At 41.7% G+C, this 16,658-nt stretch overlaps 1 protein-coding gene and 7 non-coding genes across 8 annotated transcripts; 1 reads left to right on the top strand and 7 right to left on the bottom strand.

Annotated features, from left to right (window-relative positions):
- Positions 1–1,264: 1,264 nt before the first annotated feature.
- On the bottom strand, positions 1,265–1,402 carry LOC149106483 (U4 spliceosomal RNA). Its single transcript, XR_016210075.1, has one exon. It is a non-coding gene; the product is annotated as a U4 spliceosomal RNA (small nuclear RNA).
- A 1,257-nt stretch (positions 1,403–2,659) lies between these two features.
- LOC149106484 (U4 spliceosomal RNA) lies at positions 2,660–2,798 on the bottom strand. The gene has a single exon (XR_016210070.1). It is a non-coding gene; the product is annotated as a U4 spliceosomal RNA (small nuclear RNA).
- Positions 2,799–3,608: 810 nt separating this feature from the next.
- On the bottom strand, positions 3,609–3,747 carry LOC149106485 (U4 spliceosomal RNA). Its single transcript, XR_016210074.1, has one exon. It is a non-coding gene; the product is annotated as a U4 spliceosomal RNA (small nuclear RNA).
- A 495-nt stretch (positions 3,748–4,242) lies between these two features.
- Positions 4,243–4,381, bottom strand: LOC149106486 (U4 spliceosomal RNA). Its single transcript, XR_016210071.1, has one exon. It is a non-coding gene; the product is annotated as a U4 spliceosomal RNA (small nuclear RNA).
- A 1,889-nt stretch (positions 4,382–6,270) lies between these two features.
- LOC149106487 (U4 spliceosomal RNA) lies at positions 6,271–6,409 on the bottom strand. The gene has a single exon (XR_016210067.1). It is a non-coding gene; the product is annotated as a U4 spliceosomal RNA (small nuclear RNA).
- Positions 6,410–7,783: 1,374 nt separating this feature from the next.
- On the bottom strand, positions 7,784–7,922 carry LOC149106488 (U4 spliceosomal RNA). The gene has a single exon (XR_016210072.1). It is a non-coding gene; the product is annotated as a U4 spliceosomal RNA (small nuclear RNA).
- Positions 7,923–10,790: 2,868 nt separating this feature from the next.
- On the bottom strand, positions 10,791–10,929 carry LOC149106489 (U4 spliceosomal RNA). The gene has a single exon (XR_016210065.1). It is a non-coding gene; the product is annotated as a U4 spliceosomal RNA (small nuclear RNA).
- A 2,888-nt stretch (positions 10,930–13,817) lies between these two features.
- On the top strand, positions 13,818–16,532 carry LOC110048319 (GTP-binding protein Di-Ras2-like). The gene has a single exon (XM_020754108.2). It carries the CDS (start codon positions 14,171–14,173, stop codon positions 14,804–14,806), a length of 636 nt encoding a protein of 211 aa, XP_020609767.1. The 5' UTR covers positions 13,818–14,170; the 3' UTR covers positions 14,807–16,532.
- The last annotated feature ends 126 nt before the right edge of the window (positions 16,533–16,658 follow it).

A 16,658-nucleotide genomic window follows, 5' to 3' on the forward strand; every position in this document is an offset into this window, starting at 1 on the left:
CATAAAAACGGATCACTTCCAGTCGCCCAGGGAAAACACTGCATAGTGAAGGTTTTATCTGACACAACGTGAAATAAAGTCGTTTAAATTGTGATCGGTCGGATCGATCCTTTGACCATTTCCACCAACAGAGCGAACTGAAACAGCGTGTAATTGCAGCACCTCCGTAACAACAAACGCAGAATTAGTAACCTCCTCAGCTTCCTCGGTAGATATTCCAAATTAACTGAGAAACTATAAATAGAACGAAAGACAATTAAGAAAAGATAAAGGGCTAGAGACTTAGTCCGCCATATTGGCCTTATTCCCAAAGATAATTCCTCCCATATCATTTCTCTACATGGTACACAGTTCTTCCGAGGATAATGTTACCACGCGAGTTACGTGGATGTGTTCGTGGAGGATGGAAATGCGTGTAAAGCTGTTTGAGATGTCCACGTGAACAGAATCCGCGTCATAGGATCGGTTATTTCCTGGGAATTCTGAACCCAAGAATGATCTACACATGACTTGCACAGGATTGCCCTAGTTTGGGAATAGGGCCAATATCATGTCAGAGTAACTCTCTAGCCAGTCCCTCTCTCTTGACAAAAGTTCAACAAAAGTTAGAAAAATATCGGAATCTAGATGTTGCAATATTATAACGCAAGAAGAAAGTTCTTCTCTAGTCTCAAACATATTTCCGCCTTGCCTAAAAGCTCAGTCGACGATGACGCGGCAATTTTGTTCTTGACGACAGCCCTACTCGACTAGCCTCACAATTTTCTCGTACTTAGTACACCGTTTTCATCATGAAGTCACATGTGCAAAGTTTCTGCTAGTAGTAGTGGAAGTAGAGAGCTTGCTATGACTTCTGGAAGCTGTAGTTGAGATCGTGGGGATATATAAGTTGATCACAACGGACGCTAGTAACAAATTGAAAACTTATGATCTAATTTTGACTACGGCTCTCAGAGGAACTACAATAAACGCGCTTTTCCCTTTCTTTCGTCCTTTTTATCTTCAAACAGAAAGCTCCATTTGAACACTTTGGAAACGCAAAAGGTCAGGTCTAAAATCGTCCAGGTCTGAAAGATGATGAATTTTGGACTGAAATTCGATCAAGATCTGGAGAAACCGCGGGCAGCACGCACCAAGAATTCCAATCCAGGAATACAGTGCTATTGTGCCCTCTAGGGTCCTGTCACTGTTTACAACTGTATCTGCACGAGACCTTTAACATGCTGACTTCTAAGACCAAGGTATCTGTTTTTCTTTAGAAGGGTCCACGTACGGACCGACAAAAATTGCAAAACCGACTGTATTTCAAGTCGTCTTGCGGGGTATTGGGAAAAGTTTTCAATCAGCAATAACCGCGCCTCGGATTAACCTCACTGGCTGCAGTTTTTTTGTATTTAAGGCGATCGACAGGCGTTAGTGCAATGCCTGCCGGTCATACCGACTAATCCAATACACACACTGGATCGCCTAAATACGGGGGTGCAACCAACACGTCAACTTCACCGGGGGATCGAACCCCGCCCCTACAAACAAGAAACATAAAAACAAACAAACGAGAGACGAACAGGCAAAGACTTCAGACAACAGGACTAACATACACTGCTCGGGGCAACGGCGAAAGGTGAACCCAAAAGAGGGGCACCTGTCAACAGACTAATCCTAAAGGAATAGGTTCGCCACCAATATGCAACCCAAAACAAACCAAGACAAAAACGACAACAAAACAGTCCAAAATCGACGACACGGAAGTCCAAACTCAACGGAGAACAGGCAAAAGCGCGAAGACGAGGCCAAACGGGGTAGGTAACAACACAGGAAGGAAGACCAAAACGACGCGAGCCACAGGAAGAACAGGGCGGAAAACAGGCTTGGAAACAGGCAAAGAAGGCAACAAGCGACAAGGTGCAGCAGCTGGACCAAACATAGCAGCAGGCGAAGCAGCAACGGAACACACAGGGCTACCACGCGAAGCAGTAACAAAAGTGACAGGACGACTGGGTGGAACAGGACCACGAGCAGCAGCGGAACTTACAGGACTAGACGTAACGGCAGAAGAAACAGCAACGGAACCACTGGACTTGGCAGGCAAAAAACAAGGCGAAGACGAAACGGCAAAATCAAGACGTGGACGAGACAAAAACGGACGACGCGGGAAACAGTCAGACTCACAGGCAGGCTCATAAACAGGCTCAGCAACATCAGAAACAGCAAGGCCAGACGTGGACGTGGGGACAGAACACGACGGGCGAGAAAGCAGAGAAGCAGCGTAACTGGGCAAGAACGGAGAACGAGATGACACAGCAGTGGACTTAGCACGTACCATTTGCTTAACATCATATAGCTGACAATCCATACACAAGCACGCAGGAACAGAATCATAGCAGGAAGGCTTGACAACATCCTCGGACGACATTTTGACAAACACAAAAACACCGCCAAAAATACGTGCAAAAAAAATTCCAGAAGCTCACCTAAGCAGGGACTTCCTAGCACAAGTGCGTTGAGGCGTGTCCCGCGTCAGGTAAGTATCTAGTAGCTTGATTTTTTCTGAACATATTCAGTCGTGTAAAAAATCCCTTAATAACCAAGCTTGCTCTATACCTGCCGGGAGAATATCAGTCCTTAACCAGAGAAACGTATTTGTTTTTCTTTAGAAGGGTCCACATATGGACCGACAAAAATTGCAAAGCCAACTGTATTTCAAGCCGTCTTGCGGGATATTGGGAAAAGTTTTCAATCAGCAATAACCGCGCCTCGGATAAACCTCACTGGCTACGGTAATGCCACTGCGCAAAGCTGATTGCAAGAGGATGCGAAAAACAATTTGAAGCGAACAATCTTGCCCTCATTATGGTTTCTTATTCAGCACACATGCCGGTTTTTGTAACTAGACAAGTCTGTTTCTGACCTTGAAAATCTTAATTGTCTTGCTAAATTAAATAAAAAGAAGGCAAAGCTAACTCTTCCGGTTGAGGAAAACCTTTAAAAAATCATCACTGTTTTAAATTAAAATGATTGGTCGCGTGATTCTATGAATCTGATCCCACAATGATTAAACATTCTTGCTTCTTGTAACACGTTTACAAAGTAGCCATGCTTTTATTGGTTCATTGACTTTTAAATTTCTCCAGAACGGTGGTTTTGCCTAATGGCGAAACTGCCCCCTCAAAGAAATGACTAGAAACTGATCCAGTCCATCACAGTTATTTTTTTTTTTGTGAAGATGTTTAGTCATGTAACAAATCTCTAATCAAATAAGTTTGCTCGCTTGTACCTTACTTCCTTGGACAGACCTTTATGCATTCGGTCCGTCCTTCAGTACTGTTCTGACTTGTTTGTCGGTGTTGTTGATGCAACAATGGAGAACTGAACAACAATCAACATTTACAGTGCGAAACAACCTTGTATTTCGTCAAGCAGATCACGTGACTCACCAGTTAACTCAGTGACGTCACAGCATCGATATCGACATCGAGGAAAAAAAGTCAGTATCCGTACTCGATATCGTATCGATTTGAAGAAACGGTATCAGCCCATCTTTACCTTGCAATATATGCACGTTACCTCTCACTTATAAGAGCAATGTATTTGTTTTCCTTATAGAAGGGTCCACGTATGGACCGACAAAAATTGCAAAGCCAACTGTATTTCAAGCCGTCTTGCGGGGTATTGGGAAAAGTTTTCAATCAGCAATAACCGCGCCTCGGATAAACCTCACTAGCTACGGTGATGCCACTGCGCAAAGTTGAATCAAGCGAATGCGGGAAGCAATTTGAAGCAAACAATCTTTCCTTCATTGTGGTATCTAACTCCGTACAGATTTCAGTCTTCGTAAGCTAGATATTTCTGAGCGGTCTGACCCTCGAAATCTTTTCTTGCTAAACTAAATAATAAGAAGGCAAAGCAAATTCTTCAGGTTGAGGAAACTAATCCATTCAAATTGTTTCATTTAACAAATACGGTTACCAATCAATGCTTCTGGTTTCCACGGAGACGGCGCAGTCGTTACTTTTAGCAAGAGGATGATTTGTATAAATTGCGGTTGGAGTAAACGCTAAGTCAGCTCTCGATCAGAACTGCGCACTTTATGTTTACGGTGTCTTTTCAGTTCATAGTAGCTTGATTTTTTCTGAACATATTCAGTCGTGTAAAAAAATCCCTTAATAGCCAAGCTTGCTCGATACCTGCCGGGAGAATATCAGTCCTTAACCAGAGAAACGTATTTGTTTTTCTTTAGAAGGGTCCACATATGGACCAACAAAAATTGCAAAGCCAACTGTATTTCAAGCCGTCTTGCGGGATATTGGGAAAAGTTTTCAATCAGCAATAACCGCGCCTCGGATAAACCTCACTGGCTACGGTAATGCCACTGCGCAAAGCTAATTGCAAGAGGATGCGAAAAACAATTTGACGCAAACAATCGTGCCTTCATTGTGGTATCTAGCTATATTTTCTGTTTTTGATCCCGAAAAATGTATTCGTGCTAAATTAAATAAAAGGAAAGTAGATAACTCTTGAAGTGGAGAAAATAAATCCACTGAAATTGTTTCATGTTTTAGGCAGGCCATTACTATTTCTATGTCCAGTTAATGGGTCGTGTAATTTTATGAATCTGATCCCACAATGATTAGACATTTTTCTCTCACTAAAATGTTTACAAAGTAGCCATGTCTCCTATTGCATTGGTTCATTGACTTTTAAATTTCTCAAGAACGGTGGTTTTGCCTGATGGCGAAACTGCCCCTCTCAAAGAAATGGGTAGAAAAACTTTTAGAGAATGCGGCCTTAAGAGCGAATGGCGTGGGCTTTTAAATCGCACTGGACCGAGGATACAGCAACATCTTTCCTTACCCTTTACATTACTTACTATTTACATATGTACAGCATTGAAAGACAAGGATACTAACAACCCAAGATAGTAATACCACTACGATGAAACGTTCTGTCCCCAGTGATCCCTCGCACTCTTCTTGAGCGTTTTCTTGTCAAAGCTGTGGCCTATCTTCTTCTTCTTCTTCTTCTTCTTCTCCTTTTGCAGATGTTTGACGTGAGTTAAGAGTACTTATCTCGCAAAGTCAAGTCGGATCAAAATTGCGTGCTTTATATTTGCGGTGTCTTTCCAGCTGGGAGAATACCAGCCCTTGGTCTTTAATTTATAATTGCCTGTGAGGATTTTTATGGTCCTGGTCAGTAGTTCAGTACGGTCAAGATCTCGCCCTATATATGCCCGAGACCGATCACTCACAACAGGAACGCTTTTTTTTTTTTCTTTTTTTTTTTTTTTTTTTTTGTATTTTGGCGGAGTGGTGAGCAGGTAGTGCAACACCACCACCCATGAAAAACGCTAGTCACCTAGGAAGGAATCGAAGTGACTAGAGAGCCAAGGTGAGGGTGATCCTACTAAACGTAGCCATCTCTCCAACTTCGCCGGGGAATCGAACCCCGCCTCACCAAACCCTCCCAAAAATTAAATACACAAGTAGGAATAGCATATATACAACGAACCACAGGACAAAGATCGAACCAAGCCACTAGACAACTCGACACAGTTTACATGACAAAAAAGCCACCTCTGTGCAGAACACCAATAAAGGAGACCAGCGCCTCGGATAGACCTCACTCGCTACGGTAATGCCACTGCACGAAGCTGATTGCAAAAGAGTGCGAAAAACAATTTGAAGCAATTTGAAGCAAATTCGTCTTCATTGTGGTATCTAATTCAGTACATATGCCGGTTTTTGTAAGCTAGATATTTCTGTTTCTGACCTTGGCTTGTCAAATTAAATGTAAAGAAGGCAAAGCTAACTCTTCCGGATGAGGAAGACCTTAAAAGACTCGAAATCACTACCTTTTTATGTCAAATTGATGGGTCGCGTGATTCTCTGAATCTGATCCCACGATGATTAAACGTTATTGCTTCTTACAACAAGTTTGCAAAGAAGCCAGGCCCTTAAATTATTGCGTTGGTTTATTGACTTCTAAATTTCTCAAGATCGGTGATTTTGCCTGATGGCGAAGCTGCCCCCTCAAAGAAATGGGTGGAAAAATTTATGGGGAGCTGATTACGTTTAGATGTCTTTCCAGTCTATCATAGTTAGTTTTTTCTGTAAGGACGTTCGGTCGCGTAACAAATGTCTTATCAACCAAGTTTGCTCGGTTGTTCTAGCTATGCGCTCAGTCTGTCCTTCCGTATTGTCAGGACCTAGACACCGAGAAATATGCACGACACTTTTTCCTCGAAGACTAACTTATTCTTTTGGCTTTGAAGGGTCCACGTATGGACCGTCAAAAATTGCAAAGCCAACTGTGTTTCAAGCCGTCTTGCGGAGTATTGGGAAAAGTTTTCAATCAGCAATAACCGCGCCTCGGATAATCCTCACTGGCTACGGTAATGCCACTGCGCAAAGCTGACTGCAAGAGGATGCGGAAAACAATTTGAAGCAAACAATCTTGCCTTCATTGTGGTATCTAATTCCGTACAAATGCCATTCTTTTTAATCTGGATATTTTGTTTTTAATCCAGAAAAATGTCTTCTTGCTAAATCAGGCATAAAGAAAGTGGCTAACTCTTGAAGTGGAGGAAAACAGTGCAATGAAATTGTTTCATTAATCAGTTACAGCAATGTAAAAGAAACATCTTTGGGGCAGACCATTGCTACTTTTATGCCAAATTGATAGATCGCGTGATTCTACGAGTCCTGCTGATGTCTCCGCCGCGGACCTATCTGGCACTGTTGACGCTTCGGCTGTTGCATCAGTGGGGATGTCTGACGTGGATTACGTTCCTTCTCACTCGTATGTCGATTCGGATGCTCTTCTAAGCATGAATGAGGTGGCTTCTGGGGATGAGGAGGTTGTGCGAGCTGCTCTGCAGCTACGTGAAGCGTGCAGCCATACTGTGCTCTATACAGAGGCGGGCCTCTTGGGCAAGGACTCCGACGTGCGTTTTGACTTCGGTCCGCTTACGGAGTCTGTCCTTGAGCTGGACTTCTGTGTCGACATCTTCCGGATGAACTTCTACACTTCCCATCTGGAGGCTCGTGCCCGGTTTACCCTGCCAGACGCTGACAGTCCAGTGGAATTCCTCCCTGACGTCCCCCCCCCCCCTCCCTTCCCCCTTTTGTGTCTAGTTAGGCTTCATGGGAGTGTGGCCTGTGAGCCTCTTTTCCTGTGTGGCTGATGCTGGTGTCTGTCCTGTTTCAGTTGCGTTCGGTGTCCTTAGTTGGTCTACTACGCAGGACTCCCTTGTGTCCGTCACTTGCCCTTTGGCAATTTTTGAGGTTTCTTTTGTTTTTTGTTTGTCTTAATTTGTGGAGGCGAGGTTCGATCCCTCGGCGAAGTTGGCGGCTTGGTGCCCCTCCGTTTCTGGTGAACCCCTTCTGAGGCATTGCACCCCTCAGCCTCGGTGGGGGATTAGATGTTACGTCTGAGGGCTATTGCACTCACCCTGCTGGGGGGTTGCTCATTCGCCTAGTTACAAAACAAAAAAACTTTTTTACAAGAATGATTTTACTCGTAAAAGCACTGCTTCTCTTCTCCTTTTTTCACAAACGTTTGACGTGAGGAAACGCTAAGTCGGCTCTCGATCTGAATTGCGCGCTTTAAGTTTACGATGTCTTTCCAGTTCTAAGAACGGATCATCCTCTCCTGCTTGTACGGTCTTCGAAATTCTCTGCGCTCGGTCCGTCCTTCCGTACTGTCAAAACCTCGGCCCTGAGACGTACGCGAGATCTTTCACTCATAAGAGCAACGTATGTTTTTTTTGGGGGGGGGGGGGGAAGGGTCCAAGTGTGGACCGACAAAAATTGCAAAGCTGACTGTATTTCAAGTCGTCTTGCGGGGTACTGGGAAAAGTTTTCAATCAGCAATAACCGCGCCTCGGATAAACCTCACTGGCTACGGTAATGCCACTGCGCAAAGCTGATTGCAGAAGGATTCCGAAAAACAATTTGAAGCAAACAATGTTGCCTTAATTGTGGTATCTAATTCAGTGCATACGCCAGTATTCGTAAGCTAGAATTTTTGTTTCTGATCTTGAAAATCATAACGTGCTAAATTAAATTAAAAAGAAGGCAAAGCAAACTCTTCTAATCCATATAAAAAGTGTTTATTGAACAAATACTTCCCTTCAACAGAAACATCTCTGGGCAGATGATATTAATCAATGTTACTTCTGCGCTTAAATGTTTCTGATTTTCACAGTGAAGGCACGTTACTTTGAGTAAAAAGGGTGATTTTCTCCGGGAACGAGCGCACTAACCATGAGGCCACCGCGCCTCCCAACAAGACATCTTTAAGGTTACAGTATACCTTCGGGTCGGCAATTTTCTTCAAATTTGGATTTTTGGGTCAAAATAGAGGTCAAAGAATAATCTCTAATTTCTGAAAAAAATTTTTGAAAAAGGCTAAATATTGGCGGAGAAATGGCGGTTTTACGTTTTCACCGGAAGTAAAAGTTTACCTCTTGATCGACAGCCCTATGGCGCGTATGCAATCAACCGAGACGATTTTCGCGGGAATTACCTATATGGATGTCACGAATTGACTACTCAGTTGATCAGCATTGTTGTTCTGACTACCCAGCATTTTTGATATTAGGCGTGTCTCTATTAAGTTATAAGTAAACATAGACCACGTTTAAACCATGGACCGGTTCGAAAAAGCGAAAACAGCGAAGAACGAATGAAAATACATCAATGAGTGAAGAAGCGAAAGTTCGCACGCGGATGAAGCTATAGTTATCCTATAAGGCGGGCAAATATTCGTGGTGAGAGAAAAGAAAGGTTCTGTAAAAATTTCGGAACTTAACAGAAATAACAGGGATGCTGACAGAGACTCTTCTGACGAGTCCGATATCGACGAATCGTCGGACTCATTGAGACCATTTGAAATATTATCCATGCACAGTTGCTCTCCGCGCTGTCTTTTGTTTGTTTCCTTCGCTCAGCCACTCTAGCGTTCGTATCCTTTTTAGTCTTCCCCATTTTGCCAGACCAGCTTCAAGAAAAACCGAGCTACAGAAAAATTATCTCTCTGCCTTCGGTTCCTTGAGCGCATTGCGAAACACAAGAGTTTTTTAGAGATTCGCGCGTAAATTTCACCAGGAGGTTAACGGTAGTAAACTTTCCCTGCACTGATTGCTTAGTTACCTGAGAACCCAGTTGAAGGCGTTTGTGGGCGGAGTTTGTTCGCGAAGCAGAAAATTTTTCTTAGCGCTGTTTTCTCGAATAAATTTTTTCACTTGAAGCAGACACTTTAAAGAGTTATAACTCAAAGGGAATTTGTTCAATTGCTCTTAAATTTGGACAGTGGCTAGTTTAACATATAAACTACAAAACAGTGTCTGGGAATTAATAATTTCGAAATACTTTTTCTTCGAGAGCGATTTTTGTACGATCACTCCACATTTTTTTAATCCTATGTCGGAAATGTTCTGTAACTTTTTACTGCAATCGAATATGCCAAAACGCAGACACGTTTTTTAAGCGCTTTGGGTCCTGAAACCGAGGAAAAAATTAAATTGGCGAAAAACGAAATTCGCTTTGACTTGTAGCTTTCGAAAGGTGATTCGGGCGCTCGCATTTAGTGGTCGTGAAAAATTCGACAATTCATTTTCTTTCAAAATTGTTGGTATAGTTTGATAGCCAGCTCCATAAGCTTTAATTTGATATAAGGGTTTAGGTATCTACAGCTTAAACTGCACGCGCTACATCGCTTGCGCGCGAGACACCCCTGAAGGTATACTGTAACCTTAATTTAGGCATGCAGACCATTGCTTTTTTATGTCAAATTGATGGGTCGCGTGATTCTCTGAATCTGATTCCACAATGATTAAATGTTCTTGCTTCTTGTAACACGTTTACAATGAAACCATGTCTTTGTTGCATTGGTTCATCGACTTTTAAATTTCTCAAGAACGGTGGTTTTGCCTGACGGCGAAACTGCCCCCTCAAAGAAATGGGTCGAAAAAATATTAGGAAATGGAAATGCCTTAAGAGCGAATGGCATGAGCTTTTAAATCGCACTGGACCGAGGATAAAACAACAACATCTTCCCTTACCCTATAAATTACTTACTCTCACATGGATACAACATTCTAGTAATCCAAAATATTTGATCCCACAACGATGAAACGTTCTGTCCCGAATGATCGCTCGCAAACACTCGATCTCTTGAACGTTTCCAAGTGCCATAGCTTCCTTTTTAAAAAGATTCAACTTACACGTAAAAATATTGTCTTTCTTCTCCGTCCTCTTCTTTCTCTTTTCCTTCTTGTTTTGCAAACGTTAGACTTCAGTTAGCCCCAAGTCCGCTCTCGATAAGAATTACGCGCTTTATATTTACGGTGTCTTTCCAGTCCATCATAGTTAGATTTTTCTGAAAATATTTAGTTTTTAACCTAATTTGCACGGCATCTACTGGGAGAATACCAGCCCTTGGCCTTTTATATAATTGCTTGTATGGTTTTCTATGCGCCTAGTCCGTACTTCTGTACGGTCAAGATCTCGACCCTGTAATATATGCACGAAACAATTTAATCATAAAAGATAATCATGTTGGTGGAGCACAGAGCTCCACCAACATGGCGGCTCCATACTGCAAATTTGCGCAAAACATTTCGACAAATATCTGAAGTTTGGGAAAACGCAGAGACCCAAAACTTGGAGGAGTCTTCTTTACCTGTCTCCTATAATATCAAAATTTCTTGACTTTTATCCACTGGATAGTTTTCGATTTATTTATTCACTGCGTGATAGTGAAAACCATTTATTTGATTTTATTTTGTAGGGTCCACGTATGGACCGTCAAAAATTGCAAAGCCGGCTGTATTTCAAGCCGTCTTGCGGGGTATTGGGAAAAGTTTTCAATCAGCAATAACCGCGCCTCGGATAGACCTCACTGGCTACGGTAATGCCACTGCGCAAAGCTAATTGGAGAAAGGCGCCAAATGAGATTTGAGGCAATCATTAATGCCATCAATGTGGGAGTAACAGTTCTGAATGTTTTGTGTCTGTAGAAGAGATTTCATCCAAAATATTGTTACACAGTTTTCAGTAGTATTTCAACCTCTACAATTCACCTTATTTAATTAGTACCTTGGACAAATCGTTGAATCGTTGTCGATTTGACCGCGTGATCAACGCATGCGCATAATGACGTAAGCTAATCATGAGACATCAGATGATTGACAAGGTCATGACAGCACTGTGACACGCTGCCGTGACCTTCGGCATTTATTGAAAAAGTGCAATAGTAGTTTGTCTTTAAGAAATTAAATGCATGAAATTACATGCTTAGATACGGTTTAGGCTGATTTAATATCGCCAGGTGACGAGAATTAATGACCTCACAGTAGACAACAAAACAGGCACTGCCAGTCTCTACTGCCGCTGCTGGCACATGGCCGTCAGCATGCCTCCCACCAAGTTCGTCACGCAATCCTCACCCAGATGCAATAAACACTTGTGGGAGCTCGAGAAAAGCTTTCAAAATTAGAACCTCGATCCCAGAGTCTCTCATCTTCTCCCGCAGAGGGAAAATAAAATAAAAGAGAGACCCCAGAAGCGAGGTTGGCGGCAAAATTCGCAGGTTACAATAACTCTTATGCATGACTACATACACGCTCAAATTTTCGCTCACGCGAAATTTTCTCAAACCTCCAGCACCTTCGGGTTGTTTTAATGCAAGAATTCTTTCTATATTGGCTGTTTTGGGGATTTGTTCTCGATAAAATTTGCAATTTGCATTTTCAAAGCGAGGCTTGGTGGTTAAATTTGTTGGTCTCATCGATGTCATCTACTTAAGAGCCCTTTAGCTCTTACAGGAAACGTATTTCATTTCGTTTTGAATTTAGTTTTAAGGGCAAATGCTCTTTTTTTTTAATCCTTGCCAAATACTAACCATAATTATAATCTGTCGGCCAGTCAACCTGATAAGTTGGGAGGGAGTGGGGAGGCGGGTACTTGAAAAACGGCCAGAGAAAATATTAGACGAGAAGCCTCTCCTCGAATTCTTCCCATATTTTCACTCTCGCCCATTTGTTTTTTGGCTCGTTGCCCCTAAGTAACAGAACGCCTGGCTCTTAGAGGGTTCGAGGTCCCTGTCTCTTTCCCTCCACTCCCCGATGGGAGAGGAAGGAGAGAGAGCAAATTAAGCGACCTGAAACTGTCTGAGAGTCAACGTAGAAACAGGCTGCACTGATCTTGAATGTGGTTAGAGCAAATTTTCGAAGGCGCACCCGCTCGGAACTGTGCCTGCTCGCTAGTCAGCCTACTAACCAAGGGGGTCATAGGAAAGGGTTAATTACCCCGCAAGCATTGTAAACGATCCTAAAGATATGCGAGGTTCGTAGATCGACCTGCAAATTAAAAAATTTCATTAATTTTGACTGGGAGAAACCAAACCGATAGAGCCAAAAAAAATGCCACATCTTCTAGATATCGATCACACTTTCAAAACGGAGCGTTGGGGATTTATCAGTAAACAAATGGGCGGAATTTGTTGAAAACATTTTGAGCATTTAACACTCTAACTCGCGCCAAACGTTTCTGACCGACTGGGCGAGAAAAATCAATTTTAGAATGTGTCGTGTAGGTCATACAGCCAGGTCAACACTTTTCAATGTAATTATTGTCTAGAAAATCAATTCATTTTCCTGCCTGTTGTTTCGCATACCAACAGGTGAAAAAAAGTCAGTTTTAGCAAGAAACACTGCAGACAAAGTAATTTGCAGACAAAGTAATTTTCAGATGATACTGAGATTGAAGTCATTGACACTGTAGAAATTAAAAGCACAAAATTCTTGCCATACCAAGAGATCTTCCATCATTACAGATCACAACAGATTAGATAAGATTGAATCAGAATACGAAATATCACATGCATTTGGTAAAATACATAGAGAATGTTGATTAGGTATTTTCAGACACACTGAGGTACAACATGCTGCGTACTAAAAGGAATTAAATATAAAAAACAATAGTCCCTCAGGGTCACACCGGCTGATGATGACTGCGTACAAATCCGCCAAGGTGCAAACCGCTATCGAAACCTTGGCCTTACGTACTCTGACAGGATTTCCTATCAAATAGCGCTTCCATGTAAAATAATGTAATGATCTAACCATTATACACGATCTCTCTTCCGCAAGAATGCGACTTATTTACGGTTTAATTTCAGTGGCGCCTTGAAGTACCAGACCCCTTTCAACTGCAGTATGGTCAACTGAGGCTATCTTGAAGGGACACAGAGAGAGGGTGGAAACGATGTAAGCTGGCCCTTTTGTGCGATAGCAAAAACAAGCGTAGAAAAGCCCACGAAGTCTCGTTGATGGATTCACGTGCCTGGGGGCAAAATGATGTCACTCTGTTGTCATCGCATGATCGAACTCGCGGTGAATAAAGCAGATCTCTTTACACACGATTACAGCTATCTGATAATCTTTTTTACTATGTTTTTTATACCATAGCAATAATTAAAAAAGACTTGAAACGCTCTGCTTTAGTCAATTAATTGTAATTAACCACCTCATCGGTCAATTCTACTCTAATCGAACTTAAATGAGACTTCCTTAAATGTTGAGAGCTTTCAGAAGAAAAAAAACTTGACTGATGTAGCGCATGAGAAGAACAGGCTGTTTAGCACACCAGTTATTTTAAAGAAAGAACTCGTTTCGAAGTCAATAGGTGCGGGGTTTCTTTAAGCCGATTTGTCTCACAGTTGTATGACTTGTATGATGAATGTGAAAAATTACCGCCGGCTTAGCAATTTAGGGCGGAGCCTCAAATGGTGTGTTTTACGGAACTTTTTTAGAAAAGAGAGGACATGAGAAAATACATGTCTCTTCTTAGAATACAAGCCTTGATTTTACTTTTCCCATAATCTCAGAGTTTAAGTGATAAAGTGCATGTAGTGGTTGAGTTTAGAGAGTTTTACTCGATTGTCTATGTGTATACGACCTCGCGATCCTGATGTTATTCATGTCTCAACAAGGAACCGCAATGTTGTCATCGATCTTCACCTTCACGTATAGTATTTCACTGAAGTGAAGTCAAATATTTATTTAAACTTCGTAGTAGGCAATCCAGTGAGAGCGGAACGTCTAGCTAAGCTTGAGTTTTGTTTTCATGAAGCTTTGTCGCCCAGAAATCGCCTCATTTATGACGCGTCCATGATGCAGTCTGCTCTCTTTGACGAAACGGAGACATCCGACCAACATGTTTATTTCAAGAAGTTCACTTTAGCCATTTTCGGGGATTCTGGAGTGGGAAAAAGTTCGATTGTCCGACATCTTGTCGGTGAGGACTACAATCACGAACACGTCCCCACAGTGGAGGAGTTTTATGTAAAGCCAATTAGCCACAGAAACAAAGCTTACGAGCTTCACATCATTGATACCTCTGGAACGTACGAATTCCCTGCCATGAGGAGATTAGCGATCCAGAAAGCTGATGCTGCAGTCTTGGTATATTCTCTCGACAAACCGGAATCCTTTACTAAGCTGGAGAGATACATGGAGGAAATCGAGAGTTGTTGTGCTGACAGAAACCGGAAGATTCCAACCATCATTGTATCTAACAAATCTGATATTCCTAACTTATCAGAGCCAACCTTTCACAACGCTCATGGTCTTAAAATCAGTGCGTGTGTTTACCTGGAGGGAAAGTGGAAGTGTCAATGGCTCGCCACCTCGGCAAAGTTTAATCTCAACATTGAAGCAATATTCCACAAACTTCTGGACAAACTCAGCCCCGACAAGAACTTGGTAAGGAAGAAAGGCAGCATTCTCAAGCAAATCTTGCGTTGATTTGCTCTAAAGTTAAGGTCTTGTTACTGCTGGGAAAGATACAGCGCTTTAGTCGTAGCTAGAGTAGAGATTATTTATGATTATCTAAAATACCGTGACGTGCAAGGGATCTTACAGTCTTTGCCAAGAGTCTCAATGGGGTTAACCGTTAACCGGAAAATGGGCCAAAAATGTACCCGTTAGACGTAAAAATTGGAAAATATGTAACCGTTAGCCATATAAACTCATATAAAATGTCAACCGTAAGAACAATTTAGCCAGGAAAGTGAAAGTCACAAGATTTCTTGTCAAGAGCTTTTTTGTGTCTTGTCTTGTAGTTTGATAGCACAGGAAATCGAAAAGCCTGGACACTTCATATTTGTCAAAAATTCTTGAAATAATAACGCTTTTCATCCCGAAATAGTGACCTAAGATATGTTTTTCAGTTGTCAAAATTTATTTTTAATATTTTTTAAACAATTAAATATAATTTTAACTTTTTAAGACAATGAGAATTAATTTCAAAGAGAAGGAAATTAAATTAACCGTTAGCCGTGAAAATTAGAAGCCAAAATATGTCAACCCGTAGCCGTAAAAGTCACCAGCCCATTGAGAACCTATTTGTCGCTGCCTATCCGCGCGTAATTATTTTTGCTGTAAAGAATTGAGAACAGGTCGGAAAGTTCTGTGCTATAGAATTTATATTACGGTTCATATCGGGTTAAGAGATCGATCACTGTTTGTTTAGTAGGTTTTACGTTTTTAGTGATAAGAACAATGAGTTAGAAGCTTACGACACTAAATGTTTAAAAAAAAAAATCACGAGAGCATTTATGTTAATTTTCAAGTTTAACACAGCCGAGTCCGAGTCAAAAGATGCTAGGCAGGCAATTAATGTTAATAGCAGGCTTATTGACAGGTATCTAAGTAATCTTGTTTGGCAAAGCCGAAATAACGTCAGGCAAGGTTAGTACGTCGTATTGTTGGGTCTAGGGGGGTTTTGTTTACAGAGCGGAGTATATATAACGACCTGAAAACGTCAGGCAGAAATGTCTCGCCTACATGAATAGGAAATAGTCGCATCTGTGGTCTGAAAGTTACACCCGCTTTTGTCATAGATACAGCTCTTTTAGGTTGGTTCACTTGGAGAATAAATTATAGGAAGGGTACTCATTTGTATAAGTGATATAAACAAAAGATTGCTTTTAGTTAGGTAGCTTTCCTGTCATTCAACATGTGATTTGAATCTCATGGGATTGGTTGAAAAAAAAAATATCAATAGTTGGAGATGGACCATTATTTTTTGAGGTGGGGGTGCGGGGGGTGGGCAATATTCAGGGGCATGAATACTTTTTTATCGCTTTTAGGTTGCGCATGACTTTTTTTTGGTGGGCAATACTTTGTGAAAGAATTTTAATATCAAAAACCAAAATTATAATAGTAGAAAGACCTTTTTTCATCCTGGCTCTCCTTCGGCTTTGCACCTTTTTTTTGGCTGTGCCGGAATTGTTTTGTGGAATTGACCAGCTCCCGCTCCCCCCCGCCCCCCCTTTCCAAAAAATTATGGTCCGTCCCTTAAGGTACGAAATTCTACGTTCTGAATTATCACAACGAGGAGAAACGAATTAAGCTAGAGCCAATTTTAAATAAAATGCGATGTACTAGATAAAATATCATTTTCAATGGTGGCTTAACTTAACTTATTATTACACCAGATTAAATCGAAGAAGGGTGCTATGATTTTTAATCACTGTACGTAAAATTGAGAATTGTATCGAAGGATGTAAAAGCACATTTCCGTTTCCTGCGTACAGTCGAACCTGTATATAACGGCCCTCTATTAAGCGGCCAGTTTTCAAAGCCCGATTTTTCG

Source organism: Orbicella faveolata, unplaced genomic scaffold (genome assembly GCF_042242905.1).
Source record: "Orbicella faveolata isolate gen_17 unplaced genomic scaffold, um_ofav_v1 contig_3, whole genome shotgun sequence".
In the NCBI taxonomy this organism is placed as follows: Eukaryota; Metazoa; Cnidaria; class Anthozoa; order Scleractinia; family Merulinidae; genus Orbicella; species Orbicella faveolata.